Below are 21,165 nucleotides of genomic sequence, written 5' to 3'. Positions count from 1 at the left end.
AACCCTAGTAAGCTCGTAGGATTTAGTCCTAGTGCAACTACGACTAGAAAAACCATAATATGGAAAGCAAAGAGAGTCTGGCCGCAGCTTCTGGAATTCTCCAGCGCACGGGTGCGCTCGATCGCATCCCGTGTGCGCTCGATCGCACCTCTATGATCGATCGTATGTCTTCTGCGCTCGATCGCAATGCGATCGAGTCTTCTCTGGTGTGCATGAGCGCATGCCTTGCACTCGCTCGTCTGGACCTCTATGGAAGTGTGCTCGATCGCAGGTCTCCTACGATCGATCGCACTACAAAAATGCTTTTGCTTGTTTCAAGTCTTCTAGTTTTTTCCCAATTTTATCCTTTAAGCCTAATACTTCCAGGAATGCTTTCTTTTCTTCCAAAAACCTATAAAACAAAGAAAATACAAAAAGGAAGTAAAATAGCACACACTAACAACACTAAGGAATTAACACATATAAGTTTAAGGGCTAAAATATGAATATTTTGGCACTTAACGCACCCCCAAACTTACATCTTGCTAGTCCCTTAGCAATATGAAACTAAAAACAAAATGGAAAAATGGAAAACAAAAAGATAAATATATTTTTCGTGGGATGTATGATTGCATTTAGCATATGCAACATGCCTTTTAAACCCCTATGAATTTCCTAGAGGACGAGTGAAGTTTCGTGAGAGTTTTCCAGAAATGTTTCCCACAAACATTATGCACAAATTCATGTTATCCAAAATTAAGGTATCACTCAAGATCATGATTTTCATTCATTAGCAAGCTTAAAAGGATAAACTCCATCTTCACAATAAATTCAGAATTTTAAAGTCTAATTATTTACAAAAGACAAGCTAAGGCATCATAAGTTCAAAACAGTGTAAAGTGAACTAGCACATAAATATGAATCTTCCAATTATTTCCAATGTACAATGACTCAATATCTCAAAGTCCACTGAAATCCCTATTAGAATGAATATCTATGGCATAACTTTTTTTTTCTTTTGGTCAGGCTGTGTAATGTTTGGTTTCCTTAAGCTTTCTAATTGACCCATGTAGCGAGTGTTAGGTCAATGACTCCCAAACCAAGTGGTTTTAGGGCATTACGTGTAAAACACTGCTAAGGACTTACTAACTCGAGCCAAAAAAGCTACAAAACCAACTAACCATGACATCAACCAAATCAAAATTCTTCACCTTTTGACATGAACACTCGCTTTGAGACAAGAAGTCCAGTTACTTAGTGAAAAGCCTATCAATGATTTTTTTTTTCTTTTTATCATATATATATGCCAAAGTATCTATCTAATAAGTTATCCAGTTTCACCCAAGACATAGAAACACACACATCAGACTTTCATGTCATACCCCACAAATTATGTGCTAATGTGCTTATGTAAGATCAGATCAAACATGTGAATTCTCAATTGCCAAAAGCAAGTAACCAAACTGAAAAATCCTATCATTAGATCATGTGTTCAAAATTTTAAGCTCACCAATGAGAATCAAATCACAATTTTTAAGATCAACAAAAATTTTAAGACAAACATGAACATGCATATATTTTTTTCTCTTTTTTTTTTCTTTTTTTTTAATGGGACAAGGTGTGTGTAAAGTATCTTCCATACCCCTAAAATTAAATTGCACATTGTCCCCAATCTGTGTATAACATGGAATGATCTTACCCAGGAGATGGACGAAACTGTCTGGAATAGCATGGCTTATAGCATACCCCCAAACCTGAATTTAAGCACACTTGTCCCTGCAAAACAAAATACTAAAATAACAACGAAAAACAAAAAGAACTAAAAATAAAAATAAAAATAAATAAACAAGGAAATAAAAAGGATATGCTGTGGGGTGCCTCCCATGAGTGCTAAGTTAAACGTCTTTAGCCATACTGTGGCACTTTAAACTTGAAGCACTAATCTTTCCTTCTCTTGCATCAAAGGGAATGAATCTTTTTTGTTGCAAGGCGATTCCAAATGTCTATAGATCGGGGAGGACCACGTTAAGTTTTCTCAAATAGTATCTCATCCGGTGGGGAATCATGAACTGGAATAAAGTAGGAAGAAAACTTTAGGAGCTTTTTCTATCTTGATGTCCTCAATTTGTTCATATGGTAGCTCTAACAGACTTCTCTCCTAACCTTTTGGTGTTTCAGGAATAAGAGTTAATGTTGAAGAAATCTCAGTGCTCTCTTCTTTTTCTTGATGTGGCTCCTATGGAACTTCGGTTTGCTCCTCCTTCCCCTCTTCCACTGAATTTTCAACCACCTCTTCACTCCTCGGTGCGACACCTTGCGCATGACAGTAGGTGCACTCTTCCTCCATATATTGTCCATTGGAGTTTTCTATCAATTGACTTTGACACTCTTCTTCTTGGTATTGTTAAGGCCAATTGATGGGAGATACACTCAGCTCCCTGGCCAATTGTTCCATTTGTACTTTCAGTCTTTGAATAGCTTGATCGGTCCTTGTATTGATTTGTTTTTGATCAGTCATAAATTGCTATTGCAAAGTTACTAGGATGCGTATCATACTCTCCAGGTTATTCAGCTTTGACTCTTGCTCTTGATTTGTAGATGAATACAAATGACAAGTTTTAGTAGAATGATCAGAATGAGAAAATATGGCACATACCTGGAGTTGGGTGGCTAGCTGAATGGGAGAGATGTTCTAAGTAGTCATGGAGTTTACAATCATATTTAATGTCTTCTGCATGCCAGCCATCTGATTTTGTTGTTGTGGAGCCGATTGAGAGAAATATGAATGATCATAGAACTGCAGATATGATTGATGATGCAGTTCATTAAATTGTGGAGCATGATTTCTAGGAGCTTGAGCTTGCCATGGGATATTTGACTGTTGGCTCCAAGTTGGGTTGCAGGAATCAAGATAGTTGTCGTTCCCCGGTCTAGAGAACAATGTGTTCTTATGCCCATTAATTTTGTTAGAAATTTGTCTCATTGTAGGACATTCTCTAACATGGTGATGAGAGTCATGGCATAATGAACATGGTCCATGGGATGTCGAAATGCCTCCGTACATGTGTGAAATTAAAAAATAAAATAACAAAAAGTTAAAATAAAAAGGAAAATAAAAACAAAATTTAAAAAGAAAACTTACTAATATGCAGACTCGAATGACCCTGCATGAAACAAAAGAAAAGAAAGAAAAAAAACCAGATCTGTAAGTAGTACAGTAACTGTGCTGCTGTTCGGATGTGTGATCAATCGCACCGTGAGGTGCGCTCGATCGCCCTGGATGGGTGCTCGAGCTCACCTCCGGAGGCAGAACAATAACTGCGGAAAAACTTTAGAAAAACAGAAAATTAAAACAAAAATAAACTTAGGGAAAAAAAATTCCAAACAAAATCAAACAATCCCTGGCAACGGCGCCAAAAACTTGTTGTGCCAAATACTATCTAAATTAATAGATAATATTTAGTACGTTTTACTCGCAAGTGCACAAGATCAAACGATAGTATAGTGCAGCAAGTACGAGATCGATCCCACGGAGATTGTTGATTTTGTTTTAGAAGTAATTAAAATACCAAAATTGTCACGAGATTTATATTGATACTAAGGAAATGAAATAAAGATAAAGATAAGGTAAATGTAGGGCTTTGATATCCACTACTAATCGTACTTAGATAATATAACAATATGCCAATGATCCAATCATATTATGAATACTTAATGTTTGCCAACCTAAGGGTATGGGTGTCTACTTCTTAAGGTATTGATTTCCCTAAGCAACGAATTAGGCATTGGTGTCTACTCTAATTCTTTTCTTTCTTAAAGGATTTAGCATGGGTGTCTACTAAGTTGTTCTTTAAGAAAGCATAAATCTATGGAAATCGACAAATACATGAGGCTTAGGGCTTAGGTGTCTACTCCCGGTTTCCCATGTTGATTGACCGAAGAACCCGGTGTGGATTTCTTTTGTTACTCTTATTAAACCTTGGACTCGATCATCCAAATTGATTTAATTAACTAGGCCATGCCATATGCATATAATGGCCAATCACATACATATGAGGAATTCAAGAAAACAGGAATTAATCAAGTTAAGCAACACAATATAATTATCACAAAGGCGCCAATATTGAAATATTAAATAAATATAGTTAGGACTTCAATCTAGCCCTCCTTAAGAGTTAGTTACACATAATTAAAATAAAACTAAAAAGAAAAGGGAAAGAAAGAACCGTAAATCGCTCCTAGAAGTAGCCTCCAATTCCTTTCCCCAAAGTTGTGTCTATTCAAGGATGATTATTTTCAAGGTTTAGAGGTCTATTTATAGGCTTAAGAATACTCTAGAAAACCTAGAAACCCTAGTAAACTCGTAGGGTTTAGTCCTAGCGCAACTAAGACTAGAAAAACCCTAATATGGAAAGCAAAGGGAGTCTGGCCGCAGCTTCTAGCATTCTCCAACGCACGGGTGCACTCGATCGCATCCCGTGTGCGCTCGATCGCACCTCTGCGATCGATTGTATGCCTTCTGCGCTTAATCACAATGCGATCGAGTCTTCTTTGGTGTGCATGAGCGCATGCCTTACACTCGCTCGTCTGGACCTCTATGGAAGTGCGCTCGATCGCAGGTCTCCTACGATTGATCGCACTACCAGAATGTTTTTGCTTGTTTCAAGTCTTCTAGCTTTTTCCCAATTTTATCCTTTAAGCCTGATACTTCCAGGAATGTTTTCTTTTCTTCCAAAAACCTATAAAACAAAGAAAATACAAAAAAGGAAGTAAAATAACACATACTAACAACACTAAAGAATTAACACATATAAGTTTAAGGGCTAAAATATGAATATTTTGGCACTTAACTCACCCCAAAACTTATATATTGCTAGTCCCTTAGTAATACGAAACTAAAAACAAAATGGAAAAACTGAAAACAAAAAGATAAATCCATCTTTCGTGAGATGTACGATTGCATTTAGCATATGCAACAAGCCTTTTAAACCCCTAGGAATTCCTTAGAGGACGAGTGAAGTCTCGTGAGGGTTTTCCATAAATATTACCCACAAACATTATACACAAGTTCATGTTATCCAAAATTAAGGTATCACTGAAGATTATGATTTTCATTCATTAGCAAGCTTAAAAGGATAAACTCCATCTTCACAATAAATTCGAAATTTTAAAGTTTAATCACTTACAAAAGACAAGTTAAGTCATCAGAAGTTCGAAAGAGTGTAAAGTGAACTAGCACACAAATATGAAGCCAATTATTTCCAATGTGCAATGTCTCAATATCTCAAAGTCCACTAAAATCCCTATTAGAATGAATATCTATGGCATAACTTTTCTTTTTAAGGGTTAAAATATGAATATTTTGGCATTTAACACTTCCCTCATTGGACACCAATTGGTTTTTATATGAAATGGTCAAAGGTACGACCCAACATCTTTAATAGGTCATAATTATCATGTATAGTCTACATGAGATATTACCCATTCTCAAGAAGGTCTACGTTGTTCCAAGGTACCTGTAATACAGTACTAGTGCCTTGACTATTGTATGCTACTGTTCATAACTAGCAGCCTGACCGAGTCCAACCTTGGGTTGCCAACACTACTAATAATGTACATCATGTAATGACCCGCCACTCAAACATGGTTGTGCCGTCATGAAATAACCATTGGATCCAAGGCCCATAACCATAGAATCAAGTATATATAGTAAGCCCATGACCATTATACTTTATGTACCGGTGTACCATGTCATACAATGCATCTCATTAATAAGTTATTAAGACAGTTACAAAGTTTCATACAAAGTAATTATGCTCATAACATACGTGTGTTCAGTCAGCTCACATATCGCACGTTTTTAAGGAAAGCATTTGTAAGTATTTACTTACCTCATACGCTCGCTTGATTCCCCCGACATTCAAGACTCTTGCTATAATGAAATACAGATTATCGTTATGCGCACTACTAAGGCACCTATTCTAAACACACAAGGTCCTATCGAATAGCAAACTAACTTAAGGTCACAAAACCCTATTCTCACCCATTTTGGACACTATTCAAGAGTTCTGACTTATGGCCAAACATTCGGGCTCAAGGGCGAACGTACGGTCATAATGCAGAGAACATTTGGTCAGTGGCGATAATGCATGCAAAGCTCCTATCTCCAAATCATCACGTAACAATACTCATCTTAGGTTCTTAATGAGTACATGTAAACACAACAAACCTTAATAGCATGTAAACCTAAGCAAACATGGGGTGTTTTTAAAACATTTGAAAAACCATTTTCTCTTCTTAAAGAGAATGATAACATAAACTCATCATGGTATTTTAAGACTTTTAAAGAGCATGAAAATCACAAGTATAGCGTGAAAACCAAGTAAATCTAGAAGAGCTTACCTTGAAGATGGCAAACCACTTCAAAGTCTCCTCCTCTCTCACAAATCTCTTCTCACTCTAGGATTTGGGTTTCTGGTGGAGGGGTGGAGTTTCGGGCGAGAAGAAGGGGATATTTATAGTGGGAGGGGCGTGCCTTGGTCTAAAAATGTTGAGAATAGGTTACAATTGCTTTTCAAACTGTCACCGAATGTTCGGTACTAATAAGCACCAAATGTTGCATATTCAAATCTCTTAACTCACATATATTAATTCCTTAGCATTTTTATCTATTTGTTTTTGTGTCGTTTTAGTGTTTTCAGGTTCTAAATGAAAAATGTAAGAAATACCATTGATTTTGGGCTTAAAACACACTTCAAGAAGCTCATGATGCACTTGGGATCGAGCACACTCTAAGCTCAAGCGCATCATTCACTAGGCTTGAGTGCATAAGTGAGCTCGAGCACACCACCAATGAGCTTGAGCGCATTCGCACCGACCTGCTAGACAAAAACGTAGAAATAATATGGAAACAATTTTAGGTCTCCTAATTTGACTAGGAGACGGAAATGTGGCGTTTTTGGGATTCCAATGGCTAATAGGGTTTATTTTAGACCCTATAAATATGTCATAAACCTTTCAAGACAAGGGAGTGCTTACCTTAGAGAAAATTCACACAAACATATTCTTGGAAGCTTAAAGAGTTGAAGAGAAGTTGAACATGACATAAGGCCATTCTAGCACCACCATGAGGAGCTAAATCCATAATAGGGTGTTGATGTAGCCATTTCTAAGTAACAATGGTTTGATTGTATTTTAATTTAGGGTTTTTTATTTTTTTTATATGCATGATGATTGTATAACTAAGAGAATTGATTTTAATGTTTATATTCAATCTTGAAAGAATTATTATCTTGTCTTAGAAAGCTTTTTATATTGATTGAACTCAATCATTCTTATTTTCTGTGATTATAAGAGTGGTGGTTATATAATGGTTTGGGGTAATTACCTTTTTCCCTCCATCAACTACAACGCGTTGTCACTTTCCTCCATGAATTGCCAACTGTACCACCCGACCCTATCAAACTACCATTTTGTACCCAAAAGCCCCCTTCCGTCAGTCAAAGGGGTTAAAATAGATGGTCAACCCGTCATGTGCCAGTCACGTGCCACTTTAATTTTTTTCCTTCCACTTTTACCCTCACTTCCATTTTTTTTTTCTCTTCTCTCTCGTCCTCTTCCTTCAACCAGAATTTTTTTTTTTTTTTTTTTTTTTTTTTTTTTTTTCTCTTGTTAAGCAGAAATGCGGAGTTCAACGAAATCACCGGCGACGAGTTCGACGAAATCACCTGCTCGTCAAGCAGAAATACGGTGGGGCCGTCGACGAGTTGGTAGGTCTTGATTAGGAACGGAGTCAGAAGAGATCTATGCGACTCCCCTAGACCCGAATCGCCAGTCTGTTTGACCGGCAATGGCGCCATGGGCCTCGCTCTCGGATTCGAGCCCTAAAAGACTGGAACTTTCTTGACGTGTTGGCTCAATCTGATTTTTGACGCTCTCTTAGATCGGACTCGATAAATAATGACAAAAACTTTATAATTAATATATCTAAATATATGATTAGTTTGTTCTGTTTGGCCTCCGAGAAGGTTCAAGAAAATGAATTAATAAATATAACAGGTTCAAGCTTTCAAGATCTCAAATTTTCTCCAATATTTCCTGTATTTTCTCCTAGTTTCTTTAGCGTATGGGAACTAAACGAATCCTGTTAGATAAACAAATAAAAAAATGCCTCTTGCCAATGTTACGTGGAAAAGTGCTAGAACTTTCTCACCAACCAAACAAGAACTATGTAACCGAACTGGAAGAGAGAAAAAAAAATGGAAGTCTGTTTTATCCTACACGTGGCCGATTGTGGTCATTCTATTGAAGTGAGTGAGGGAAAAAGTGGAAGAAAAAAAATTAAAATGGCACATGACTAGCACATGACGCGTTGACCGTCTATTTTAACCCATTTGACTGACGGAATGGGGCTTTTTGTTATAAAATGGTAGTTTGATGGGGTCGGGTGTCACAGTTGGCAGCTCATAGGAGGAAAGTGACAATGCGTTGTAGTTGATGGGAAAAAAGGTAATTACCCCTAATGGTTTTCATTGACACATGATCAAGAGGGTTTGATAGTCTATGCATAGGGAAAACGAATCGTTCTACACCCTAGTTTAGTGTAATTTAGGTAGACGATTCGTACTAACCAAAGATGAGTTATGCTTATCCCTAGATTGTGTGTAACTAATTAAGATATTTGATAGTCCATACCTAGGGAAGATGAACCATACCGCATCTAGAGGTTAGGCAGATGGTCAGTGCCAACAGAAGATGGATTATACTTATTTCTTAATAATATTATTTTCTTGACTACTCGAGTGACACGAGTCTTATCATGCACATAATGAATTTCCTTTATTAATTTATAATTAACCTTTGTTATGCGGTTAGTGGTGAAGTCAATCCCTATTCTTTCTTCCATTGAAATTTAGATGTACCTTCACTTTTATGCATTTAGTTTTCAAACAAAACAAAACAATCATCTTTTGAATTAGGATAGAATTAATCCTGACAAGCTTAATAAAAACGCAAGCACAGTCCTTGAGGTTCGACACCGTTAGTATAGGCCAATCCTATAAGGATTCGTTCTATTGCGAGTGGTAAATGTTGGGAATTGTGTCCAAGACTCCAATTGATTGGATAATGTTTTGATTAGAACAAAAGACATATAAACTTATTCTTGCATGACATATATGTGTGATTGTGTATTGTCTGATTATATGCATGTGAGATTCCTAAGATGCATTGTATTTGAGTGATGGTCTGGGTATCATAGAAGATCATACTCAAAGGTCCTTTCAACTTATAAAACTTGTTGTTCATAGTCGTAAATGGAACTGGGAACTCTATCTAGACTATAACATACTAAACCTCAAATGACTTGTCTTAGTCATGAGAAGCAGTGATGCTTCAGGTTAATATGTTGGGGTATTGGCAGGGTTATGCCATACAGCGAACATGACCACGTGAGTCATCATTTGTTTATACTATCATAACAAATGATGTATCTGCACGACGACTTAAAATTTACTCCAAATCCTCAGAAGTTCGTGAACTCAGATATGAAGTGTTGATTACTTAGATGTATCATAGAGTGAGATCTATCGCCGGTCAAAAGAACCTCAATACATTGAGTAATCACAAGTAACATTATGGGAACACCAATTTCAAAAAGAAATCCAAATCCGTTGTCAGAGAACAAATAGATATGGAATATTCTCCTTGTTTTAGATTTAATGAAAAGGATTATCCTAAAGCTCAGGCCCAAGTGTTTTCAGTTGGTACACTCAAAACTTATACATGTACAATGTGACATGTATTCTCACAAGGTACATAAGGACATGAATTTAAATCAGCGACTCAAGGAAAAGTGGTAGTGAACTAAGTGATAATTCAAAGACTTTGGTTCGACTACGGAATGATTCCATGGAGGGGTAACATGCAATAAGCAAGTATGTCATGAATAAAAAATAATCATAAGAGTGCAGTCACAATTATTTAGTGGAATTAATTGTGATTAAATAGAGTCGTATGACATGGTCTAGGAAGACATGGTCACAAGCCTATTAAGCTAATGATGTTTTTTCTTTAGGTCCCTCTTTGAGCTAATATAAATTGACTGATAAATTATATTGTTCCTCAGCTATTTATTAATTTATTGAGATGTTTTATTATAATAAAACATGGGCAAAAAGATTTATTTAATCTTATTGGTTATTTGGAAAAACTGATTTTCGGAAATTAAACAGAGCACAGGGCTCATAATTTAATTCATACATGCTAAGGAGTTAAAATAAGCCTTGGGCTTATGTTTTTAATTCTTTAGGCTTGTAAATAAACTTTGGGCTTCATGGAATTAATTCCAATAGCTAATTACTCCTTGGCCGTGTACCTTTAGGAATCCCTAATCCCAATCCCACATGGTTTAAAAATACTTTTCTCCTAGGATCCCAGTTTTATAAATAGAGGTTCAATTAAGAAGCAAATGGCCAAGAATTAAACCTGAAACAATTCATAAACTTGTAATTTTTATGAAAGCAAATAGACAACATCACTCTCCCACTAGAGTGAATACACGACCACTAGGGAGAATTTATTCTCTCAAACTTTTGCTTATAGTTTTCTCTTGTTCTGGAGAAAACTTTGTGAGTCCACACTCACAATCATATTCAGTCATCAAAGACAAGATCTAATGGAGCAATCTTTTCCCCAGTTGTTTGAAGATCTTGAAGACCTTGATAAACTCCCAAGTCTTCAAAACGTTCTTTATGAGTACAACGAAGAATATAAAGATGTTCTTCAAGTTCATGAAGAACACAATGAAGGTTAGATGAGTATGGACTCATGCTTGAAGTATTCAAGCTTGTTGGAACTTCAAATACTTAGTCCAACACCATGGGAAGAACGAATGCATGCTCCTACACCCCAATGCCTAAGAGAGACCGAAGCTACATATAAGTAATCTAACTTATATGTTTGCCTTTAGATCTAAACATATTTGTCTTGATGTTAAAAGGTCTTGGAGATCATGTTTTATTCCGCTACGTAAAAATAATTTTTTTTTTTGAAATTTACGTAAACGATCCCAACATGAATTTTATTATTGATAATTTTTGCACAACGAAAAGATCACATTAGGTACTTAGGTGCAAACAAAAAGATTGCATAGTGGTTCTAGGATTGCAGGTTGAATGTTCGGTCAATGCCCACTAGTTTACAATTTGGTCAACAAACGTTCGGTGTGGTCCTTGGGTGAACGTTCGCACTAAGGTTGGGCTAGAACGTTCGGTGGTCCCCCCAACGAACGTTAGGTCAGAGACTGATTTTTGGTCTTTTGGCTATTTTTAAATAGAGGGGTTTTCTCCCCAAAAAAAGGAGTTGCACTTCTATGGTTATGATTAAAACTCGTTAAGATTAATGGGGTGTTTATTGATTTAATACAAGCGGTTGTTTTTAATAAATTATTTTCTTAAAGGTTGCTGTTTTGGGGCATCACACAAAACTGAGGTTGATAGTCATCCATTGTTGATGATTGTTTAAGCTTACTAAAAGCTCCAATAGGATCATCAAAAGAAGAGGGAGCAAATCTCACCATGAGTAGTGCTACAAACTGTTCCCAATTGCTTACAAGACTAGACTCCATTACCCAGTTATACCATTGGAGAGCTTGTCCCTCCATGTAAAAGGCGGAAATGGGCACATTCTCGTTGTCTGGAGTGTGACCACAAGAAAAGAATTGTTGAGCCTTGAGGATCCAGTTAGTTAATTGGATCAGTAACATCAAATTTGGGAAAATCAAGCTTAACCATTCTAGCATGTATTCCTCCTCCACCTTCTGGAATTGGGTGACTGCGAGTACTAGTCTCACCACTAGTTTCTCCTTGATGATGTGTAGCTAATGCTCCTAATTTTTTCGGGATTTCATCGAGGGTAGTATTTATGCTGATCTGGAATGTAGTAATGCTGGTTTGGAACTCATTGCACTGATCTTCACGGAGTTTAGCCTAGGCGTCTAATTGAGACTCGTGTACCTTTTACCATCGTCGCAGGAATGTGGCTTTGATACCACTTGTTATGGGCATGGATATTTTGATGGATGATAATTTGTGAATAAAGAACACTTTGCCACTTCAAGGGGCCAACCCCTCCTCTCTCTCTTTAACTCACGATTAAGAGCATTCCCAATGGAAGAGCCAAATGTTACTTTTATCTAGAATAGCTCTTCAAATGTTCAAAAAACCTCCCACATTGGATGAGCCAAAAATATATGTAAAATAGATATTTGATTAGAAGAGCTAAAAAAAAAGTTAAATGTAGCAGCACTTTTTAAGGGAGCCATTTTATTTTTTAGTGTTTCTCTCTCCTGCTTTATCTTTTTCCCAAATCTTTTCCCACCTTCTTTTTAAAAATATAGCTAATCGAATGTGGAGACACTTAAAAATGGCTTAGCTAAACTAGATAAAAGTGAACGAAGCTTTCGGGTTTTACTATGTAACTCTTCATGTTTGGATGGCCCAGCGAATGTGTGGTGAACGAAGCTCTCTAGTTAATGTAGTCGTTCGGACACCAGCGAACACTTTGGCAAATGAAGCTTCAACTGAGAAAAAAAAGAAAACTTTTGGACACCGAATTTGCGAACTTAAAAACTAACAAACTCTCATTTTGGCAATTCGATGACAAAACCCGATTAATACAAAATAATAATAATAATAATAATAATAAAACACATGATTGCAGTCAACTCATCAAAAATGTTCTATTATCTTCTTGACTACTCCCCATTTTTCTCACAAATTGACAAAAGAACTCATGTTTCCTGAAATACTCAAAAAAACTTTAAACGTATGTGGAGCTGGAATACTTAATAAAAAATATCACATACTCTCCCTGTCGATACTCCCCAAAAAAATAAAAAATTAACCAGTAACATGATCAATGCAGAGAGTGCATGATGAATGAAATGCAAGACCATGAACAAACTAAACTTCTCCCACTCAATGTATGACATAAGGAAAACAAGAAAAAAATGCAGTGAAGATTGGTTATCCCCCTCAATGTCAAACACATACACATGATAAAAACATCAATGACTCACGTATTAAGCAGCAAATATCCCATAATAGTTTAAAATGTCCAAAATATACATGAGAATCAAATGAATAATGAAAACCCAGTTTCGTTATCACAAGCGAAGAAATATGTTTCATTCGACCCATGTTGGTGTGTTGTGTGTGTAAGTTTACCATTGAGCAATTTTAAAACTTATTAGGTGAGGATAATGGCTAACAAGCAATCCTTATGAGAGGATTGACAAATACTTTGGTTCTCTTATGATCTCTAAACATAACCCGATAAGTCTCATGTTTCTATAGCATGTTCACAACATATACAAAAATCTAAAGATAATATCCTTCTTATCATTTTTTTTTTTTTTTTTCTAACTGAGTAAGGAAAAGGGTTACAGGGGAGGATCTTTCCCATTTCTGATCCGATATTCCTCTTATCATTTAAATATCATTTGTTATTTATTATAAGATGTTAAATTTTTCGGGTGTCACAGCTACTCTGATTCAGACTTCTGAATGTGTTGATAGTAGAAAATCAACATTTAGTTATCTATTTTTGTTAGCTGAAGAAACAATCTCATGGAAAAGTGCTAAACAAACTCATCCACAATGGAAGCTAAATCTATGGCATGCTTTGAGGCCATAGTTCATAAGGAATTGAAGCTGAATCTATGGCATGCTTTGAGGCCATAGTTCATAGATTATGGTTACGAAACTTTATTTTAAGACTTGGAATTGTCGATGGTATTGCCAAGCTGCTGTTAATTATTGTGAAAATTATCATTTTTTGTTTTTGGTTTTTACAGAAGTTGCTCTCCAAGAATTAACCAAATTTATAAACGAATATTAGTTATATGAATGAAAGTGACACTCACAAAATTTATAAACGATGTCCAACCATTTACTTGTCGTGTTCTGTTTGGAATGCAATACACAATAATTAACTAAATTCTTATTTATTTTTGAAAAAATCAAACAAAAATAAATCGAAATGAAAATGTCCCAAAGTGTCCCTTCATCATCATGCATGTTCATCCCATTCCATGTGGAGACAGTTTTTGTGTATTATATATGATAATGAATATGTTTAAAATGAACATATAAATATCATGCAATAAATTAAAAACTTTATTTGTTTCAATTCTATCAATATGTTTTAATTGAACATATAAATATATTGTGTAAACAAACACAAGAAAAATCAAATAGATCATACCAAAACCATATATATATATATATATATATATATTCTTTTTTTAATATTTTTTTTTTTCTAGATGAACCTTATAGTAGTTGTTGTCATGTTCTGTTTGGGACTACACTAGCTAAATTTATATTTATTATTAACATAAATTCAAAGAAAAATAAATCGAATAGGAAAATGTTCCAAGTGTCACCTCATTATCCCATTCCAACATTTTCTTTCTATTTCTTATTTTGTTATTTTAACATATATATATATATATATAACAAAAAATAAAACTATTTGCTTCTTGTGATGGCTAAATACCACCACTCACTTATAAGATCATATATAACCAAAAAAAAAAAAAAAAAAAAACCCACATGTACAGTAACACATATATAATATTCAATTAATAATAGACTAAAACAGTAAGATTGGACCAGATCAGAAATTCCATTGATTGGACAATCATGTCATAATATTGAGGATATTAGGGTAAGGTCGTTGAAACCCTCAACTGTACATGTAGTGCCTAGGTGGCAATATATATATATATATATATATATATATATATATATAACGAGCGGTCAATGTCTGATCATTCATCCTCCACTTGCGTAGCTACTGTATTTGACTTTTTTTCCTTCTAATTCTTCCCCCCTCACCCTTTTCGGTGGATTTTGACACTAATCAAATAAAATTTACTTGTCATAATATATTATGTGGTTATTATTAATGCCTCAAACTTAATGTTGTTGTGTCACCTGCCCCGGAAATAATTATAACGCCAAAGTGTCATTTCAGTTATCTTTAGAGCGTTAATTATTTATAATTACAAAGAATTTAACTTTTTTATATATGTTCCAAGCAATAGTAACTTCTATATATGATATATTTCAATGAAAGGTGAAATATCTTTAGTTAGGTTGTTTTGGTGTAAAATATTTTATGGTAAAAATTTTTATTTTTGAGTGTTTGGTGCAACCTAACAAAGATAAATAAGCTACGTATTGTGAGAGGGTCCCTTATGTGGTCTATTTGCCTGAATACCTACACGAGTAGGTGATGCAATTGCACTAATTTCTCAATCACACCTCCGAAGTCCTTCTATTTTCACACGCTATTTTTCTCTACAACTTATCTTTGATGTCCTTCTCTTCCTCACAGCGTGCTCTTTAAATTATATGAAAATATAAGAAATATTTGCTAATTTTCTGAACGAGTAATATGCTAAAAAATATTTAAAATTATTTTTCTGATAATTTCAGCTAAATACATTTTCCAACCGAAAATATTTTAAATGGAGCTTAGACTATATATATATATATATATTAGAGAATTGTTAATTTAAAGTTAAGGCAAACAGTCAATGGTTGATATAGAAAATGAGTGCACGAGGAAGTTAATTCTTAGTCTGATTAGATAGAATTGAACTGAATGAAGGAATACTAAGCATTGTTGTCAATTTCATTCTATTCTAGACTCAAATATTTCGCAGTGTATAATAAATTCATACACCTAACACTCCTTTATTCTATTTTGCTATAAATTTTGGTCTATTCTCGGTGGTATTCATATTTTGACTTGATATATATGATTTTACTATACTATTTTTTAAATCCACTCTAAAAGAAATAAATAAATACTATACCTAAGACTTTTATCCCCAAAATGTGACATAATTTTTAAAATCACCATTACATTTGAAATTAATTACTATTGAATTTTAATTCAATAGTAATTTTAAAAGTCACATTTCCTTTAGGACGATAAAATGAGACTTAAAAATCCTATTATACTGCCCAGATATCCATCTTTCATCTCCAAATCTGATGTGACATGGTCCTCATTGGATGGAAATAGAATTTTTTTTTTTTTTTTGGTTTTGAGACCATTTAGTAGATAAAAGAAAAATGATAAAAATTATTCTTTCAATCATCTTTCAACCATCTTTTAATCATCTCAGTATAGCGAATAAGTAAATCTGTCATTGAATTTTTGTGAGACCCACATGAGTCCACAAATTCAATGATAGATTCATTATATTTGCAAAAAGAGATAGTTAAAAGATGATTAAGAGAATGTGTAGCATGCCTCTAGATAAAAAGTAGATACTTAGGCAGTATACAATATTTCTTAATAAGCATAATTAAAGTAATTTTATTCGTCACACCCCATTACCCCCACGTCCTCCCAAAGCATATGTGACGTGGTCCTCCAAAGCATTTGGTGCATGAAAATTAATAGAAGACTGCGCTACATAAACTTTGGGGAGATGAAGGAGGAGGTGATGTATACCATTTTTCACATCTTTGACTAAACATATATGAAAATTTCACAATTTACATTTCACCCAATAAAGATTTAAAAGCTACAATCAAGGATATTCAATTAAGCCTCCAAAATATATGTAGAATATAGATGGATATATATATATATATATATATATATATATATATATGTTGCTAAGAGGAAACCATTAAAATATATATATATATATACTAACATCTCTTTACAGCTAATTAATTTTTTGGTTTAAGGCTTGTTTGGAGTCGAAAAATCAGAAATGGTTCCAAATATTGGGCATGCCCACATCAGATAAGTAGCTCTCCGAACTTCCTTCTCCTAAGCTTGGCGATCCTTTTAGATTAGGAAGATTGCTGTCCATGCTGCTTAGTTGGTTCAGAACAGCTTTTAGAACCTTCTTGTCACATGAAAAAGGGTCTAAGGCCATGTTTGGCAAACCCTTAAATGTGTTGGTTGCACTCACGTTTGGCTCCATGCTGCTGCTGCTCATCATATGTGTGTAAATTGGGTTGGTAATTTGGTTTTGGTTGAAAATGGAGAAGCAGGGCACTTGCTGAGACTCATCTACATGGCTTTGATGTGTTTGGTCGAATGTGATGTAAGAATCCATTAATGCCGGGAGAGATGATGAACATGAACCTCCTGTCTCATAGCAGCTTCCCATGCTTGGTTTGGCAGCCACTTCTCTGCTCTTATAGAACACCTTAGACAGCACCCAATCCTCCTGTTTGTTACACTTACACCCATATTAATATATATATATATATTTACTTTTATATTCATATTTTATTTCTAAAGAAAATTCAAAGAAAATTGAAATAAAAAAGTATTCTCTAGGTGCTTTCTTAATCTTACGTGGATATTATTTTCTAAAAATAAAGCAAAATATATATATATATATATATATATATATATATATATATAGAATTAGAAGAACATCAAGAGAAGTAGTAGCATTTCTTAAAGTAAAAAGTGAAAGAATAAGTATAAGTTGGTTGGTTGTCCTATATCTTCTCATACAGATATAGTTGAATTCTCTAAAGACAATATTATTTATTTTTGACTTGGATTTCATAAACGTCAGCATGTTCTTAGTTATATTCATTCATTCCTATATACACTAGATCAAGTTGAGAAAAAAATTTAAGTATATATAAAGACTTGCATCACATGGCTAGATATAATATCAAGAATTATCTTCTTAGGTCAGCTACCATCATGTTTTAATATTGATCACATGCTAATCAATCACAAATGAGACAAAATGGCTTCAGTGTATATATTCATGCTGAAACTTTGTTAGTAAACTACAACTTGCCCCTTGACTTATTCAAAATCCTCTGACAATTGTCCGCAAAAGAAGGGTACCCCATGTCATTCAAAGATGGTAGTTTGTCAAAAAAATTGACCTTAAAAAGTTTTGGCAATTTGAAATATCATACCAATTATAGGAAAAAGAATAGAGAAGGTAGAATAATCAGAAGAGTCAGAGATTATGAGTTCGAACACTTTCTTTGTCAGTTTATTTCTCGTTTAATTAAAATATTACATACTTTTAAGATAAGTGATGATTTAAAGTATACCTTGGGAGAAGAAATTGGTGGAAGAGCAAAGGGTCCTTCGAGCCTAAACTCATGCATGACCCAATCGGTTTTTCTTCCTTTGGGTGCTCTACCTTGGTAGAACACCAAGGTTTTTCTCATCCCTACAAGGGAACCTCTACGGAGGACCGGCCTGTCTTTTCCGGTGGCCTTCCAGTAGCCTGAGGCAGTTGCACGGTTTGTACGGAGTCCGGTTGCGTATTTCCGGTCACGCTGGGTGTAGAAGTACCATTCTTTGCCTGCCACACATGCCGTTTCTGCACAACGTACATCATCCACAAAAATACACAACAACGTTAGACGTGTTGTATACTATAATTCCTTGATGCTTAATGGACCGATGCACTGATTTTCTGGAAAAATTCGAAAAATCCTTTTATTTTGGTTTAATTTAACAATGCTTTTTAATTTTATTTTAGCAATATAGCAAAAGTATTAACAAATTACTTTAAATACAAAAAAATCTCAAAATTACTTTCACACTGTATATTATTTATGCACCGTTTTGAACACTGTTTCAGAAAAAAAAAAAAAAAAAAAAAAAAAAAAACCATCTAAAAAGTATAATCAAACGAACCCTTGTGGTGGGTGACAGTTATTTATCGTCATGTACTATTCTTGTGAGCAAAAGAATTCAAATTAATTGATCCGGTGATTTTGCTAGTTACCATATGGTCCATGACAAAGAAAAAAGGGTTAGGCCGGGGAACTTGTTCATCATAATTAACCAGTAGCAGGTAGTGGGGTCAGAATAGGCATCAATATCGATCTGTTGCTACATATATACACTATACTACTATCTGTGGCTATAGCCTATGAGCTACCAAAAATATCCAATTATTATGCTGTTGAGCCGTCAATATCTGACTAGCTCATAATAAAGAGCTATTAATTGAAATGAAAAAAAAAAAAAAAAAAGGAGGAAAGAAATTAAGAAAGAAAGAAAGATCGAAAAAGGAAAAGACTGCTTTTCTTACACGCGTGTCGATCATCACGTGTGAAAGGTTAACTTTGTGACCAATTGTTTTTGAAAACATAGATAAAAGTAGTAGAAGTTTGAAGAAGAATTATTTTCAAAAGAAAGATGATTTCAACAGCGGCTGATGATGGTGACAGACCTTATTGGATTTGGTACAAGAGCGAATAAAAAAAAAAAAAAAAAAATCCCACTTCTTCCTAACCCAGCTGATATAATACATCCACGCGTATGGCTGCAACGTAGTCTAAAACAATAAGGATTTGGTGGCTTTGGTTTTGCCTTGTTATTCCAATCACTCTCATGAGTCGCCACCACTTTAGTTGGGACAATTCCAAGAGTGTCTATTTCTTCAAAAAGCTATGAATCTGAAATTTTTTTGGTCTCTTATGATGAACAAATGGATAGGCTGTGACAAAATTATGAGTTATTTTCTTTGGCTTAATTTCAAACAGCTGATGATTCCATTTCTTTTTCTCTTACTAAGTGATTGATTCAACATGTACACCTAAGAGATTTTGAAAAAGAAAAAGAAAAACTTTTTTTTTTATTTATTTTTATTTTTTTATATATGTTCTGGATAAAAAAGTGAATGAATGAATATATATATATATATATATATATATATATATATAGCACTTGATAAGAAACAGTCATGTAAAAAATTAATTATTTTAAAGACTAGAAAATAGAAGGAATTCTTACCAAAACAACAATATTTCATACTAAGAAAGTTAAATACATTATCCTCTATATATCGATATTAAAATCACTTATATGCATAAATATATTTTATTGTTTATTAAATGTGAACAAAATGAGTTAGTAAAAAGAAGATTATGGTATTGGTTGAGAACTTCAGAAAAATATTTTTGTAACAAACATATTACTTTTCGAATCTGCAGTTTCATGTTTTCTTTTTCATCTTTGTAGAAAACACAATCATGACAGAGCTGATATATATATATATATATATATATATATATATATATATATATATTGAATGAAAAAGGTGATCATGTGTGAATATGTTATAATTAATGACCTGCAGCTTGTAAGCTAGAGGAATTAGCAACCCCATCAAATTTGGAAAATAGAAACTCTCTTGAATGAGAAAATATTGGGCTCTCCTTGATCTTTTTATCACAAGGATAGGTGTTATGATATCAGCGTCACATGCCACTGGTCGCGACATAACTGGTCCAATCTAGTAGAAGTCATGTGGGTGGTTTTCACAGTAGCTTTGACAACTCATGCAAACCAAATTGAAGATTCCCCTTTGAAAACCCTAATACTGTTCTTATCACTTATATATATATATATTATTTACCATCAACCTTAATTTTTAAGACAACCCCAACAAGTTTTTGTCATTAATAATCTTAATTGCCGCAATGGGTACTTTGCATCAATCTTTGTGGATGTTATCCCCTCACCCACAACCATGAAGAAGATTTTCCAATCACATACGCCATTTTCTTTCTCACCAGCCAAATGAAAATATTTCCTAATTATTATATATCTTCATAATAGATAAAAGGTGAAAAATAAAGCTTTTGAGGACTGACCAGGAATATCCCAAGGCTCGCACTTGTTGAGGTCGACTTCAATCAAGAGAGGGGAGCCACAGTTGGTTACCTTCTTCATCAAGTAATCGCAAACCAGTTCTTCATCTCTTGGATGGAACCTAAATCCTGGTGGCAGCTTTGCCTCCACCATGCTTATGTTGCTCATTTTCTCTCTCACACACACACAGACACAGAGAGAGAGAGAGAGAGAGAGGGAGAGAGAATATGCAGTTGGTGAAAGTTTTTGTGGGTTGTGAGATTTTAATTAAACAAGGAGGTCTAGTGGGGAGGGGTTATAAATAAATAAATAAATAAAAGAAACAAACAAGTGGGTGAGTCAACTAGTAATTCCGTGTGAGGAAGAGTATGAGAGGAGTTGTACGTGTAATGATGAAGTGGACCAACCAATCACTGCCAACCTGCTGACATGTACTGCCTAATGATGAACATGGGAGAGAGGGGTTTTGAATACTTGGTGTTAATATTTTTTTTAAGAAAT

At 34.5% G+C, this 21,165-nt stretch overlaps 1 protein-coding gene across 1 annotated transcript; it reads right to left on the bottom strand.

Moving 5' to 3' along the window:
* Positions 1-16,583: 16,583 nt before the first annotated feature.
* On the bottom strand, positions 16,584-20,917 carry LOC132175244 (NAC domain-containing protein 21/22). Its single transcript, XM_059587118.2, has 3 exons — positions 20,667-20,917; positions 18,105-18,379; positions 16,584-17,245 (listed from the first exon to the last, which is right to left on the bottom strand). Exons 1-3 carry the CDS (start codon positions 20,830-20,832, stop codon positions 16,775-16,777), a joined length of 912 nt encoding a protein of 303 aa, XP_059443101.1. The 5' UTR covers positions 20,833-20,917; the 3' UTR covers positions 16,584-16,774.
* Between the last annotated feature and the right edge of the window lie 248 nt (positions 20,918-21,165).

The sequence above is a fragment of the Corylus avellana genome, chromosome 3, assembly GCF_965113065.1.
Source record: "Corylus avellana chromosome 3, dhCorAvel1.hap1.2, whole genome shotgun sequence".
NCBI lineage: Eukaryota > Viridiplantae > Streptophyta > Magnoliopsida > Fagales > Betulaceae > Corylus > Corylus avellana.
This window is presented reverse-complemented; position numbering and strand designations above follow the sequence as displayed.